This window comes from Buteo buteo, chromosome 4 (genome assembly GCF_964188355.1).
Source record: "Buteo buteo chromosome 4, bButBut1.hap1.1, whole genome shotgun sequence".
NCBI lineage: Eukaryota > Metazoa > Chordata > Aves > Accipitriformes > Accipitridae > Buteo > Buteo buteo.
Genome location: NC_134174.1, coordinates 25,467,781 through 25,483,846, shown reverse-complemented (window position 1 = coordinate 25,483,846; position 16,066 = coordinate 25,467,781). Strand labels below are relative to the sequence as shown.

At 40.7% G+C, this 16,066-nt stretch overlaps 1 protein-coding gene across 1 annotated transcript in view; it reads left to right on the top strand.

Moving 5' to 3' along the window:
* CPED1 (cadherin like and PC-esterase domain containing 1) overlaps window positions 1–11,270 on the top strand; it is a 170,010-nt gene extending 158,740 nt beyond the window's left edge. The window contains exons 27-30 of the mRNA XM_075025008.1: window positions 207–308; window positions 513–600; window positions 2,470–2,616; window positions 8,465–11,270. Of these exons, the coding sequence (XP_074881109.1) occupies window positions 207–308; window positions 513–600; window positions 2,470–2,616; window positions 8,465–8,692 (565 nt within the window). The 3' untranslated portion in view covers window positions 8,693–11,270. The remainder of the gene's footprint in view (window positions 1–206; window positions 309–512; window positions 601–2,469; window positions 2,617–8,464) is intronic.
* Window positions 11,271–16,066: the final 4,796 nt, after the last annotated feature.

The following is a 16,066-nucleotide window of genomic DNA, read 5'->3' as shown; positions in this document are numbered from 1 at the left end:
GTTTAACACATTTTACAATTAAAGTCCATAAACAATTAAACATAACGTGTGCAGACCGTATTGTGTGGTTGAAAAATAGTAGAAAATTACATCAGGCCTCTGATCAGGATGCCAGATACAGTTCACTGAAATGCAGTGCAGTGCAGTTAAAATGTTTGCCATCTGTTTTAAGGCAACATGTGTTGTTTTTCCTTTCTGGGTTTCAGATCACGTCCCCTGGAGAACACAGACCAGACCGTATTAATTGTAGGTGGCGTTCAGTGGCTTAATTCCAATCACCTGCAAATTATCCAAAAGGTGTTGAACAGGTAATGTTATGTACTTGGTGTTATTCCAAATCTTGATATGATAAATTATGAGAAACAACTTGACAAAAATTTTTAAACACAAACATTTCATTTGTTTTCTCATGGGTGTGCACTTAAGTGACTTTGAAAAAATAAAAATGCGATGTCTTTTGATGTGTCTGATAAGTAAAATGTGTGTCCTTTTTTTTTTCATTCACTAAACAGGGAAAATCTATCAAATATCCTGGTAATTATCAAATCCATAGGGATGGGCTTTCACCTCCCAGTGGACGGAATACATTCTCTGTCACAGGTAAGCTACAGTACATTTAGAATGCATTTTCACGGAAGACTTGTCATTTCAGCAATAATTTTGCTGTCTGGTCAAAATATGTTACAACCTCTGCTGAGCAAGCTTTAGGTGGATCAAAGAAAAATTAGTGTTTGCCTTTGCTCATACTGCTTGCTAATACGGATTCAAACTAATTTGCCTTATTTTGTGGATTCCACTACAATCAGAGCACTGCTCAAGACGCCGCGCTCAATCAGCCATCCCAAGAACCAGAAGAAGCTCCAATATTAAGCCTGCTGCCAAAGTTGAGAAATCGAGCTGGGGATAGGCAGATTGCTCCGTGTACCACGTCGAGCACAGGCCCTCCCCAGGCTTCCTCCATGGTTACTGCCGGATCAGATTCACTGGTCTGGCTGCGTTGCACGGCTCTCCATAAATCTGTCTAAACCAACCGATGAAGCCAGAACATTACAGCGCAGCTGGAATGGACCGGTGAATCCAGCCTGTTATTTGTATATTAATCGGATGTTACAGTCATTTTAAATCATATCCAAGACTCTCAGAGTAACAGATGGGCTCACTTCAATGTGCTCTGTAACTCATTCAATTCAATATTTTTATTTACAATTTGGGCGGTAGTTCTCTATTGAACACATATAAAATGCGCGGATGAGACGGGGCTGGGAAGCACCGGAGGGCAGAATGGAGTAAATGATGCCTACCAGCGCTCCAGCTATTCACAGGTGTTGAAAAGAGAAAATTATTAGCTTTCACAGTTTACGTACAGCACTCCTATCACACTGGGGACTGGCGCCAACGTCTTTTTGCAGCCATAATACACTGCTGTATTCAGTGTGTGACTTACTGCTGCTCGCACCCTTCTTTTCACTGTGGAGGCTGCCCTGTCAGATTTTGCCCATTTTTTCTAAGTTAGTACTATCTGCTTTGTCTCTACTGAATGTCTTCTTACTGATTCCAACCATTTCCTTAATTTATCCAGATGACCAAATTAGGATACAGTAGGGAAATCGTTGGCATCAATATGATGCCATCAGTATGAGTTGTTGTAGCTCCTGCCATAGCTTTCAGCAGAGTTTAGTCCTAGCACGAAGCAGCAGAACTTTGATCGAAGGTAGGTGGGGAAAGCATAGAAAGAGTATTAAAGGCTTCCCAGGACTACTTTTTTCTGTTTCTCATCCAGTAAATTTATAAAACTCCAGAAATCAACTACAGTGCATAACTGACATTCTTTTCCCTTTCAATATTGGAATCATATGCCAAATTACCCATGTGGTTTGGGTGCTCTGGACTTCTGGATTACCCCAGCTACTCTTAAAGCCCTTCTGTCTGCAGTATCAAATCCACCGCCTTACCAAATTTATGGCTAACCTTTTTTTATTCCTGGCCTTCCTGCAGTATCCTGAGAAATAATAATCTGTTCTTCAGTATAACCATTTCTAAGATACCCATAGCCCTATACTCCTTTTTAATCAACAGTCTCAATGACTTTGATTTGAAGCTGAATTTTTCTTTACAGGAACAATTTCACCATTTGTTGCAGACAACTTTATAATAGATTTTTTTTTTCTGAATTACACCTCATATAGGCTAAATACATATTAAAAAGTTACCCAGTAATTATATTTTAAACAACACTGAAATCTTCCTATGAAGGAAGCTGCACAACTACTGAAAATTAATTATAAGTTCTGCAGAAGTCTACAACAGTCTTGGAGCAATAGCTATTTTCAAGATTGAATTTATAGTAATTCATGTCTGGAGTGTAACATAATTGCTTTATTCAAAATGCAGTTTTGCTATTCATTTCCATACAATAACCTTTAAACAGTCCTTCTGACAAGACATTGCAATATTTTATCTGGAATGCAGGCAGAAGTGCAAAACTTATGGAATGAAAACTTGATTATTCTGGATACAGCAAAAAATTTCGGCTATGAAGTTGTTGACACCTTTGTCATCACCATGGGACGTTACAAAGAATTCCTGCAAGGGAAGTGTGGCTGCCATTTCCATGAGGTAATAGTTTACACTTGTATCATTCCCAGGTATTTAAGAGAGATTTTAACTGTCGGGTGCTTAGAAGGTATGCAACAAGGTTCACATATGTGACTCAAAGTTAGGCCTGAATAAAATCCATGGAGACAGCAGTTTGTATGGTGGCACTTCTCCCTCGCCGCTCAGAGTGCAACGCTGCCCGAAGACAGACCGAACTGCTGTAGTGGTGATTCCTTGAAATAAAAACAAGCATGCTCTTCTGCAAAGGTAACCCCTATAAAAGGATGTTGCACCGTTTCCAGGTTCTTATGTTATTTGCTGTGCGTTACATATCCCTACTGCTTCCGCATGGAGTCAGTTTATCTTTTTGCCATACCTCAGTCTCACAGGTTTTTGTGTGAAGCATTCCTAACTGAGCAGCTCAGCAGAATCCCATCGAACCATAGGTACATTTAAAATGGAGCTTAAAATTTAAAGACCAACCTTACTGCTGTATATGTTGTTGCATGTCTGAGAGAGAGTTATCTGGGGTAGTTACAGTGACCAACTATACAAACAGAAGTGTAAGTCTCTTGTTCTCACTCACACCCATAATTCTGCTTTCTTTTTTGTCTGAAATCTATAGAAATTCTGTCTTCTGTTTTCTAACTACTGGACTGGTGAAACGGGGACATGGTAAAATATGTGAGTAGGGCAGCTGAGAACATATTCTTCTGTTCTTTCAAAGTTCTGGCAAGGAATCTTCAAAATATATTACAAATGAGAGGAGTCCATGGATTAAATAAAAAACGAATAAGCAAACACATTATTATATCTAGGCACAAAATCAGCCCAGATGCTGCCAAACCAGTGAAAGTAAAGAGTTTGAAAAACACGATATTTAAAGTATTTCTGGTTTCCTTTAAGATGTATTTTGAGTATGTGGTGTGTCTTTTTATAGTGAGTGCTATTCCCCATCAGCAAAGGAAGGATCTGTTTTAGTTTGGGATTTCTTGTACCTTATGTATAGCAAATGAAGAAGTGCACCCCTGGTTTGGTGCAGGCAACCCTGAATGAAAACAGAGTATAATTTCTGAGTAGCCAAGTAAGCAGGTACCCTCTGCCATAAGGCTGATGACAGTAATTTTGCATGTGAAAGTTAAAGAACACTCACCACCAGACTATTCCTGTAGCTTCCAACCAAGTCCTTCCTCATACCCATGCCACCAACTTGTTGGTATAAAAGGCCAGTTCCTAGGTTCCTGTTATGAGTGGTCAGTCTGCTGAGAATCCAAACGCGTCATTCATTGCCCTAAAGAAGACCCATGAATATTACATTACTCCCTTTGGAAACCAGAAAAAGCTTTAAGGAATAAAGTAGGCTCCTATCTTTCCAGGTGCTTAGCTCCTGATTCCCAGTAAAAAATATTTCTTCAGTGAGAACTGGAATCGTGCACTCAGACATCATCAGTAACCCCATGCCTCAATTCACTGCTGGATGTAAGGGCAGAGAAGCCTTCTGCTACCTCTATAGATAAAGTCATGTTTAGCACAGTAAGAAATTGCATGTGATGCTACAAGGATCTTCATTCTTATGAACTGAATCTGGGTTGTCTGTTTAACAAAAGACTAGGAAACTACCACAATTTATTCCATTAAAATCTATTTAGGACCATAAAACTTGAACTGTCATATCTTTCAGGAACATTGCATTTCCTCTGAGTGATCAAAAGAGAGAGGACACATGTAAGTTCTTTCACAGAACGTAATATAGAATGAGAAGAAATTGTTACCAAAAAGTTAAAACTGGAGGAAAAAAAAGGATGCAATGAAATAAGTCTCTTTGAAACCAAGAGTTAATGAATTTATGCTGTTTCACAGTCAGCTAGAGGCTTTGAGCCAGTAAAAAGCTACTAGTTGGAAGAAATCTCAGGAGTTTGGTTAATGACTAGAATAACGACACAAGCAATTTGTATCATTTAGAAGACACAACTCCACAAGTTAATTCTTATGGCGAAAACCCTAGAACTTTTTTCTTGCCGTTATCAAAAGTGCACGAATATTAAAAAAGACTATCACCCTTAGGAATATGTTTTCTGCCAAAACAAATTACTTCAAATAAGAGAGACCACCAAATGTTTTCTGAACCTCTCAAGAGAAGGATAAAATCCCTTTGCTTGTTTTGCCAAGTCATGCCTATTTTTCTGTAAGCCTCACTCTTGGCCAGACCTGTTCCCAGGACCTGGACGTGTGCAGGGTTAACACAGGAGCTCCATAGAGCTTCACAGGTGCAAAGGTGGGCCATGACACCAGGAATAAAGTGGAAGCACTAACTCTTGCTGTGAAGAAATGTCAGGATAGCTATGATATATTTTTCTTAAAGATCCGAAAGAAGCAAAGATCTAAAAATAAGGTTTCCTTCATCAGACACCCACAGTATACACTGGAAAACAAAATATACTGTGGCTAATTAAACCTAGGAGTAGTTTAAAACAAACAAACTGAAATTCAGTGGTGATGACAGTAGAATTCAAGCATAGGCTCTGGCATGTCCTTGCAGTGTCTGCTGGCCAAGGACTAGCATAGCAAGCCTAACTTTTTTCTTGTAGCCAGTGGATTATATTTAATTCTTTCAGCCACAGCAGTCACCTTTGCATAAAGCAGAATAAAAACCAGAATAACTGTAAGGCTTTGATTTTTCTCCTTAAATATCACAGAGATATAATATCAGAGACAGTCTGCCGGACAACAAATGCATTCCCAAGAGAGAGTGGGGAGGCAATCACCTGCCACTGGTTGGGCTTCTGCTCCAGTATGAGGCTCACTGGGACTGAGCAGAGGTTTGGGAGCATTGTCAGAGCCGTCTGACCTCACGTGCTGTGTGTCAACCTCACAGCTGGTTTCCACGTCAGGCTCCTCAGCAGCTCACATGTTTTCGGCCCATTGCCATGGCCTCTGTCCTGCTTTGGGACCAAACACAGCAGGCGTGGTTAGTTAACCGATCCTTTAATCTACTCTGCTCAGTACATGAGAGAGGCACGAACGCAGCTGAGTCCAAATGGAGCTGGAAAAGAGGGAGTAGGTCACAGAGCAGATATTTATGCGATGGATAAATAGTCCCATGGAGTAAATGCCTCCCCCCATTTCACCCAAACGGCTATATTGACCCTTTTCTGTCTAGAACCCAGATGTTGGTGTCTTCGTGGGTCATTGCTGATGCTCACCATTTCCACAGAGCTTTTGAGCGAAACAGAGAGCTTCAAAGTGAAATATTTCAGATGCTTGGTATGGAATTGGGTGGAAAACAGCAGGGTGCGATCGGTCATCAGCATTTTTCATGCACTCCTCCATCATTTTGTATGAGCTCATGTGCAGATTTGGCCTTGTTTCTCTGCCAGAGGACTCTCAACAGAGAGTATGTGTTTCTAGGGAGGATCAGGGGAGAACGAGGCTCACAAAGCTCTTGTTAATGAGGCTTAAGAGGTCGTTGCACCTGAAAGAGGCATAGATGTGCCCAGGACAATCTATCAGCCACCAAAAACCAGACCTGATCCTTGAGGAAAGCAAAAAGAAAGTCCTTGAATGCTTTTGATACCTCGTTAGTTTTAACAGTTTCATCATCAGTTTATTTCTGCAACCTGGCAAATGGAGTTTCATCAGGTGCTGAAGCAGTTTGTGCTAGGAAAATGGCATTTTGCCTCCAAGGTCGAAGCCAAGAACACTGTGTAAAACCCCAGCGCTTTTCATGTTTTAAGAAAACAGATGAGATGGATTAAATCTACTGCTTTGTACTTTCACTTTCTTTCTCTTAAAAAATGACCTCCTAAACTCCAGGAAGACAGCATCCCTCTGTAAATGCCACCTGAGCTAAAGCACGGCCATGCGAGAACAGAGGGCTGGCCATTCTGTGCAGTCAGAAAACAAGAACTGAAATACATTCAGCAGTTCGCATTTAGTTCTCACTAGCTGGCCAAACAGAAAGCTATTTCCCCTGATTGTTCTGATATATTATTTGAATTCCCACCAATGCACATCAGAGGGCCTCGGGTCTCCCGGATAGCATAGAAGTCCACAGCTCTGTAGACCCTACAATCTTCTGTCAGATTGCCAGGGGATCTGGACTCACAAAGGGAATATATTGATCTGGGATAAAAAATCTTGCATAACTCTGGCACTTTCTGCCCAAACATACTTCTAGTTCTATGCACACATGCGAACTTGATTTTTCAATTATGTCATTCTTCACAAATGCTTATGGAGATGTAGATTGGCCAGCAGTTATAAAGACCTTTATGGAACCTATTTTTTAATTCAGATTTATTTCCTAGTTTAATGGCAATGAAATCATGGTCACAACATAAAAACTAGCAACCTTGGGATTTTGGTATCTTAATCAGTGGCTGGCTGCTGGATGAACATTAGATTGCATTCCTGGGAGATTATGCCTAACAGGAATGCAGTTTGGGTGACTGGTTCAAGGTGGCATCGTTTTGAAATAGTTGTAAGATCTAAGGCACTAATTTAGAAAAATGAACCTCCAGTAATTGCCTGAAAACAAATAACAGCCCTTGGCTTAGCTGTATCAAATTGATCAGAGGATATATTAATTTTCTACATGGATAATTCCTGGTCTTTTTTTAGTTCAGCCAGCTCCCTCATAGCTTCTCTGCCCAGTCTTTCAAGCCTTTGCACATGTTATTCCTTCACTCTACATTTAATTTTGTATGAGCTGCTTCATTATGAGCTGCACTATGTATAAACATTGTTTCTGATTGGCTGTTCAGTGACAGTAAATATACATTATATTTTTGAAAAGCTAATATGCTTCTGCATAAATATAAGCATTAATAAATGAAGTCTGCTTTTTCAAGTGTCTGCTGTGATTGATATAGCAGGAAAAGTGATGGGTATCAGAGCTATCAAGTCAGCATGTATTTACTCTTTTAAAAATAAGTTAACCACTTGGCCCCTTTTCTGCTTTGTCTGGGTTTGCCAGCACCTGGGTTGGGGTCCTCTGTCCTGCATCTGCACAAGGTTTTGAGGTTTTGTCTCTCTTGAAGTTGCTTCATTATTCATCAGTGACTGTGTGTTCACTGAGACGAGACCTTCAGCATCTCACAGGAGACCACCCCACCAGTCATTAGGCTCCGACAACCTTTCACTTTCTCTCTCGTTAGTCCATGGGTATTTGTTTATTCCATACAAATTAAACCTGATAATCCCAGAGCTTTAGACATATTTGGGGGGCCAAGGAAGAGCATTCTTCTGCACTAAGTTGCTGAACCACATTGTGGTTATGTCAGTGTGATGCCCCAGGGAGAGAGATGCTAAATTGCACCTTAATTCCCTTCTTGGAGAAACATGACACATGAGTGTTTTCATCTCGGTGTGGAGCTGGGCCAGGTTTGCATCAAGACCTGAGAGTGAGACATTCTTGCAGGGCTCACAGCTGAGACACATCATGTTCCTCAAGTGCTTGGGATCAGAGCAGGATTTAAACCTTCCTGCAAGTCAGGGCTGTCCTGAGTTTATTTTTTCCCATGGCAAAAATACAGACGAGCTGTTAAGTATGAATTTTGTCATTCAGATAAATTGCCCTTAATGAAGATAACAAAGTCTAATATACAAAGGCATTACAGAATCAGCCAACTGAGTGTAATGGGCCTGTACATTTAGATTTCAAGGCTTAAGTGAATAAGATCTTGCATTTCAATTAGTATGTAACATAGCAAGTTGGCCCACTAAAATACTGTTTGCGAGCAACTTGCAGCTCAACGTAAGAGTATCAGGACCTGCTTTGTGGAGAAGTGTCTCAGCATTTTTGTACACACAGCTCTGTGTCTTTCTAGGTGCAGGCAGAAAGCACTCACATATGTCACTTCTTTTGCAGGTGGTGAAATCCAATCCCTCTGAAGAAAGTCAGCACATAACAATGACGTTATCAAGGCACTATACACTGGGGAAATATCTTGGCAGTCAAAGCAAGCCATCACAACTGCAGGACTATGCAACAAATTCTCAGTCCCCATATCATGTCCGAGGCCCAATAAATCAAGTTTATTCTGAAATCCTTCTCAGCAGGCTCTGTGCAAGTAAGAGGGAGCTTGTCAGCACATAGCCTCTCTTGGATATCATGCTGGGCCTAGAGATGTGCCACTACCTGAGTGACAATTGAAGGACCATGGTGAATTTATGACATGCTTCTTCGGTTGGCTACACACACCCCAACAGAGTCTGGGACGTGGCATTTTTCCTAAAACTTTATGAAATCAAGATATGCCTTGGCAACTCTGTGGTGTCAAAATGGAAGATGTAGGGTTGCAAAGGAGAGAAGAGGGGAAGTTACTTGAACTGTTGCCAAAGGGTAGAACAGCTGTAGCTCAAGCAACTGGGTATTAATGATAGTGAAGAGAGAGAAATATATACACTTGAATGATTTGGAAAGGACTGCTTTAGCTCTTCAGCACTATCTAGTTTTCTATTTATAGAGACACTGTAATATTTGAATGTATTTAGAAACTGGCTACATTCCATTTTAAAGAGTTTTATTTTATGTGGATGGGTTCCCCTTCAATGTCAAACCTTTTCTATTTAGACACTTGGTTTATACAACTTGAAAACGTCTATTAGCATTTTACTGATGATGTCAAGTTTTGAACTCTAGTGTTTTTAGTGAAAACACACCCCTTCTTTGTATCTTAGATGGAACAGATGTCTACTCTATTTTTTGCATGTTCTAAAGCTAATATAGGGATAGATTACTTAGACTTGAGACTGATTATAACTGTCTTGATGTAACATGTAAATATAGTGAATATGTTAACATAACCTTATTTATGGTCCCAGTTTAGGAGACTGGCCATATGCAGGAAGACTGCTTAGATATGTACTTCAGTGTCTACCTTGACCTGTAAGCCAAACAAGTATTCTTCCTGCATGGAAGTGCCATTTCTTTTATGATTTTTTTGTAAAATACTTTCCCATGTGTGAAGCCAGTACCACAAACAGAAGAAAAATCCCCTTTGCAAGCATGCATAAGAACTTTGGGATCTGGTTTTTAATTTGTCATGGGGCGCATGTGATGTGATGGGAGCAGGATATACTGCCTGCATCTCATGCTTGGCAGAGACAAGACCTTCTCTGAATGCCAGTTTCATGCTGTAGCCCAGCTACATCACCGATGTTTGCAGACCGACTCTGGGCGGAACCCCAGGGAGAGGCTTTACCACCACAGTCCGCTGATCCCCTGCCACAGCGCTGGCAGCACACTCGTTCACAGTTGCGGTGCCTTGGTGGGAAACCAAGCACGGTCCAGGCTTAGCAGCTGGGTAATGGGTTGATGGCACCCCATAAGACTGTTCTCCCTACAAATTATCCAGATAAGGATTTTTACAAATCCAGTCATGGAGCAGGCAAGCAAGGCACCACTCTCTCCCACCACGCACTAGAGAAGGGAGTCAGAACCAGGTAAGTACGAGCCTAACAAAGGATCCGCCGAGCTCTGTGGCATGCTTCCCCCTTCACAATTTTACATATAATCCTCCACTAGCTTCTACTGCCTTTGGGAAAGGAAGATGCAAGGAATGTCAGGGAGTAAATGAATTATAGCACAGAACTAATCACCATCTTACTGGCTTTAGTAGCACACAGAGGGGCTGCCCTATAAAGAAGTAGGGCTAGAAATTCATGGCACCACATTTAGGATTTGCCAAAGATCTTTAAACTCAACACAGTCTGTATCCCCAGCTAAAGTTTTGTGAATTCTTGCTCCTTCAGATAAGATATGTAGAGGTATGATGGGAAATTGTCACTCAGTATGGAGTTTGGCTTCTGTAGATGGTAAGAGGATCCTCAAAAAGAAGATCTGGTGTATCTAATTTAGGAGACTTTTCAGTATATTGGCAAAGCTCCTAATTTAGACAATGACATTACATTTAGTGAGACAGTGTGATTATCTGTTACTGTATAATATGCTGCTGCTGTTCTTACAGTCAATGTCCCTGAATTTCTGTGTAAGGTTTTTCCTGGCATGGAGCTTTACATGAAAGACGGGTCAGGAGCTGTACATAAATACTGAAAATGTCAGCATTTGGTTTTGAGCAAAATTATTATCTAAGGAATATAATTGTATGTAAATGATATAATATATAATCTTGGGTCTGGAATTCCAGGGCTGCACAACCTTAAAGCTGAAGGATTTTAAATCACATCATTAATATTAGTAGATGCAAAATGCAGCCAGATGTCTTTGGTATTAAGATGATCAATGATCGGTGTATTACAACTCTGCTTCTGTTAAGATTTTTTTTGTAGCTCATTTAAATCCACATGCTGTTACTGTTATTGTTCTGTACACAAATGTTTTTAAGGCATGAACTGGGTTTTTATGTTTGGGGTTTTTTTTAATCAAAGCCTATTACTGAAGCATCAGCTATATTGATGAAAAGGAAAGAGCTGACTTTGTTATACTGTACTGATACCAGCAAATGTGCAATTCATCACTTCTGGTTTCACCACAAAATGGTTTACATGTGCTGTACACCCAGATGTCTTAATGTTTTCCAAATCTTAATATTTTTCAAATGTATTGAGTGGAAATTTTCTTGCGTGTTTTCTACTTTTTACATGTTCATGTACACACATATGTCTGTACAATGTCATTGGTACAATTTGCAAATTGATCTTTATTTAAATGAGTTATTTGAATAAGTTTTTTCTAACACCATATACAATCCATGTAATCTTGGGAAAAAACAAGGGGAATGCAGACTAAAACAGGTACCAAGGTACATTTTTCATTATTTAAGATATATCTAGCATCTCTAGGTATGTGAAAGAAGAGAGTTGAGATTGACATGGAAGCATCGCTTGCTTATACACATTAACATTTACAGATTATGACAATAAAAGAATTACCATGTTTGAATTCCAGTGAGAGCACATGTTGCAGTCAATGGTTTACTCTAGAATTATCACATCAGCTGTGACATTTTGCCTGAATAAGCATTGAAGTGTTCCTACTACATTAAGGTTGATTCATAATGTAGGACTTTTTACCCCCATATATTTACTTTAGTCCCATTACTTACCATTAAAATAGCAAAGGACCTAATTGTTGAGGTGACTTCCACCTCCTAATACAGACATGAATGGCCCCGGAATTGGTGGTAGGATTGAAATAATCAGGCTGGGGAACAAGTACAGCGAGAAGTGTTGTTTCCTGCTCAAGTCTGCCCAGCAGCACATGGAGTTTAGAGTGGAGCCAGGGTATACTTTAAGCTACTTTAAGCTACAGGTAGAGAGACTGGAACTGTGCTGCAAAAAAATAAATACTCTGACATACAGAGCAGTAATGTCAGCTATTATTGCATCCCTTTAACCTTTAGGTGAAGCTGCAGTATGATGTACCAGTGGCCAATGAGTTATAACTCCTCGTCTCTCGTCTAACTCCACAGATGTTGAACACTGATTCAGGTTTGAGCCTTGCAGGGTAGATGGCCACCATGATCAAGTCCATCTCAGTGAGTATCTTTGGAATAATTGGCTATAATAAAAAAGATTTCCCTGTTTGTAGGGAAATGCCTTGACAAATCAGCTTTGTCATCAGAGATGCTATATTACAAATATAGCAAGGAGCTGAAAGAATGGACTACGAATACTATTTTTACACTTAGTATTCATTTGAAAATGTTAATCTTCAGAATAATATCTTTCACAGGGTTAAATATAAGGCCTTTATTTTTCTCTTCTGTGACATATTAAAGGGACATCAAAGTCAATTTATTTGCTTAGTGGGTGGGGTAGTGGGGCATCCAATTACCTAAAGTTTGAAATAACCACTAACAGTTATGCTTCTGTTGCTATGCTGAGCCAAAGAGAATGCTTTGAAGATGCAGATATGTGTGATATTAAGTTGACTGCAGTCCAGGGATCTTTCAGATTACTTTTTTAGAGTAAAGCAATTTTTTAGAGGTGCAGTGAGCTATTTGGCATCGAGTCAAACTGCTAAACAAGCCTCTGTAGACTCACATGAAAAATATAGTCTTACCTTTTTGTTTGCCTGCTAGCCTTGCATCTGGGTTGTTTTACCTCACTGTTATGACTATCTGTACCTGCTCTACTCCACATCAGCCTTTCTTTCAGGTGACCTGAGAAGTTTCTGTTTCATCGTAGAAGCAACTTTTGGAAATGTGAGAGATGTTTGTTCCACATTCAGGCTGAATCTTCAAAATATCAATGTTATTATCTTAATGTTTTTGTCAATTCCAACAGCAAAAGATCTACTGATTGCAGCAGGGGTAGAGCAAGGCTCTTCTCTAGGGCAGTGATTTTCTCTGACGCATTTAAAACAGCCATGTTATGATAAGTACTTAGCGTGCACTAGCACTTAGCTCTTCATGGAGCTTGCCTTTACTGAGCCAAACTCCATCTTTCAAACTCCGCTGCCATCTTTGCCTGTGTAAATCTTCAAAACACCAGAACAGTCAGTGTATAATGCAGGCATACCTATGTATTGGTGCTGGTACATATCCTGCAGTATTTATTGGTACCTTCACACTATCTATGGAACAAAAAAGACCTGACTACACAGTAGAAAGATGCTATGCATTTTAGCCTTACTCACCTGTGGTTTGGTGGTACTAGAAATGGTGTTACATGTGTCAGCCTAGGCCAGGACCTAGAACCAAGTGACCTCGGAAACTGCTCAAGTCATTAACTTGAATGGGCAAGATGGGCCCGCAGGGTCACAACAGGGGCTCCGGCAGCACCAGTTTCTACTGTGATGGGCTTCTCCCTTTTCTACGTTCCTTCATCTGGCTGCTTGGCCAGCTCCTCAGCAGCTGTGGGCAGCCCTTCTTGCAGTCCCTCAAACATGTTCAACAGCCTTGGCACGGTATACCCTGTTAAGTAGCACTGAACTGAAGAGAAAGTGTATGTTTAAATAAAATCTGAACTGAGATCTTGGTGAAACACAGCACCTACCCAGCACCTCCTTGATTTCCTCTAGAATTGAACTGCTCTAATGAGGAGCAGAATTCAGTCCCTTTCATCTGAATCTCAGATAATGGGGGTTTTTCTCAACTTGTGACAAACTTTTTCCCCACTGCTTGCTTGCATGAAATAAAGGGAGGGATCTTCTCTGCATGCTCCCGCCTAACAGAGTGAAATGAACTGTATTCACACAGTCACTGCAGTAGGCATTTCTTTCATATACCTCATTATGGGGACAAAATTTCTATGGCAGATGGTGTGTTCAATATTGTGATTTTTTTTTTTATCTGACTTGAGCAGTGAGAGGCAATGCAGTTAAAACAGCCAGTGCCTGGCTCAGTGTCTGCCAGCACCGCCTGCCCCAGTGCTGCTGGCTTCTGGGTGAAGACAAGACTGCAGAACTAAAATCCTTGAGTGAAGAATCAAAAGGCTTTAGACACCTTTTGGCAAAGTCAGGGCAGTTCTGAAGAGCTCACTACAGATCAAGTGGGCAAAATTAAAGTCATCAGGAGCCCTTTAAAGTCAGTAAATTTTGTGCGATATTGCCAGGTTTTGAAGGCCAGATCTGTACTTGGCAGAGTTTCTCACTTGCCATGTTCTGAAAACGGCTTTTATCTTTTCTTTTGTACTTGTCATTATCAACTTCCATATTTCCATTATGATTCTCTGGGATTAAGGAGCTTAAAGTAATATTTCTGCTCTGCCTGATAATGACTGTGCAGCCTCCCCAGATGGTAATCAAATTGTCTTATAGATCAGAGAAGTTTTACTATTTCTGCAGGGTTTTTTCCTTCTACATGCCAGCTGCAAGGATTCTGTATGTTTACAGTTAATCGTCAATGGCTTTAGTTATAATAGATTTAATGCTTCCAATGTATTCGAAGAAACCTGCTGATCCCTATTTATCCTAATAGGACGGAAAACACACTTTAAACCTGAAAACTTGACCTTGCAAGTCATTAAACAATGCAGCACCCAGCATGGTCTAGCCCAGAACTGGCTTCCTTTAAAATAGAGAATCACAGTCATATCTTCATATATAATAATGTGATGTTGTCTCCTACTAAAGTTTTTGCTGGAGTGATTACAATTTGAACATGATTTGTGTGGATTGATGGGTGGGTTTTTTCATCTCAGGGCCTTTGTTGAGCTCTCTTTACAGCAAATGGTATCTATTAGCTACTGTAAAACCCTGTTTCAACATCTTTTGTGCACTGTGTCCTGCCCAGTCATTATAAAATACATACATACAAGGGGATTTACTGCTCATGGTAAAAGGTTAAATCATAACAGGTCTTACTGCTCCACCCATTACTGGTCCCTAAATTCCACATTGCGTCATTTCTGTGCAGTAACAAGGAGTCCGGGTCTAGTAACCCCGTAATGCTGGCTGTCTGCATGGCTCCCTGGTCTCTAGAACAGTTCAGCACTGAAGCCCTGATGGAGCTATCAAAATAGTACTCCTTCAGCTATGAAATGCATACAACAGAGCCTGCAGACCTACTCAAAACATGCCTGTTGGGTCAAGTTCAGTCTGGAAGTCAAGGATGACAACTTCTAGAGACTATCTATTTTCAGGCACCAGAACCTGAATTTCTCCTTAACACTAGATATTTAACTGAGGCATTTTAATTATGAGTGTGGTCACACTAGGCTTCTTTGTACTCATCACAGAAAGACCAAGATCTGAATTATTCTCTAAAGGTGTCTATTACATCTACAATATTGCTTAGTGTACATGGAACCTGAAGTAATTCTCAGAATCGTCTGATAGGTGCCAAAGTTTTGAGAGATGAATGTCAGCTCAACAGAAGAGTGGCTGTGGGATTCACTGTGCAGGTAGAAGATGTTTTCACATCCCCACTCTGCCCATCTAGGCCAGGAACTTGATCACAAGCCCACCACCACCACCACCACCACCACCACGAGGACATGCTCCCCAGCACGACCTAGGGTGGTACGTTCTCAACATCTGCTCCTGGAGCTCCTTGATTGTTTAACAGTGCGCTGGGTCAGAGGAAAGTCAGCCCTGCAGGTAACCTGGTGACCAGAACATGTGATGGTAGTACGGGATATGCCAGTTCAAGACCCTTCCTTTGGAAAAATGAAGAACAAACCTCCATTTACGGTTTTACAAGTGGTCTAGGTGAATGTCTGTCTTTCTGTGAGAAAGGCCAAGCTGACAGGCACTTAACTCTAGAAAATAATAGAGATTCTCTTTCAGGTTTAGAAGCCAGATCAGAGATAGGTACCTGGCTGGTACCTGAGAGCGCCAGCTTCTAGCACTTATGCCTGTACTAGAAGTGGATGGCAAGCCTAAGTAATTTAGGGGCTGCTAACTTTACTATGCAGTGAAAGCATCGAATAAGTGTTAAAAAACTGAGCCAAACACCTTGGTCACTGTGGTGGATTGACCCTGGTTGGATGCCAGGTGCCCACCAAAGCCGCTCTATCACTCCCCCTCCTCAGCTGGGGGGGAGAAAATATAACAAAAGGCTCG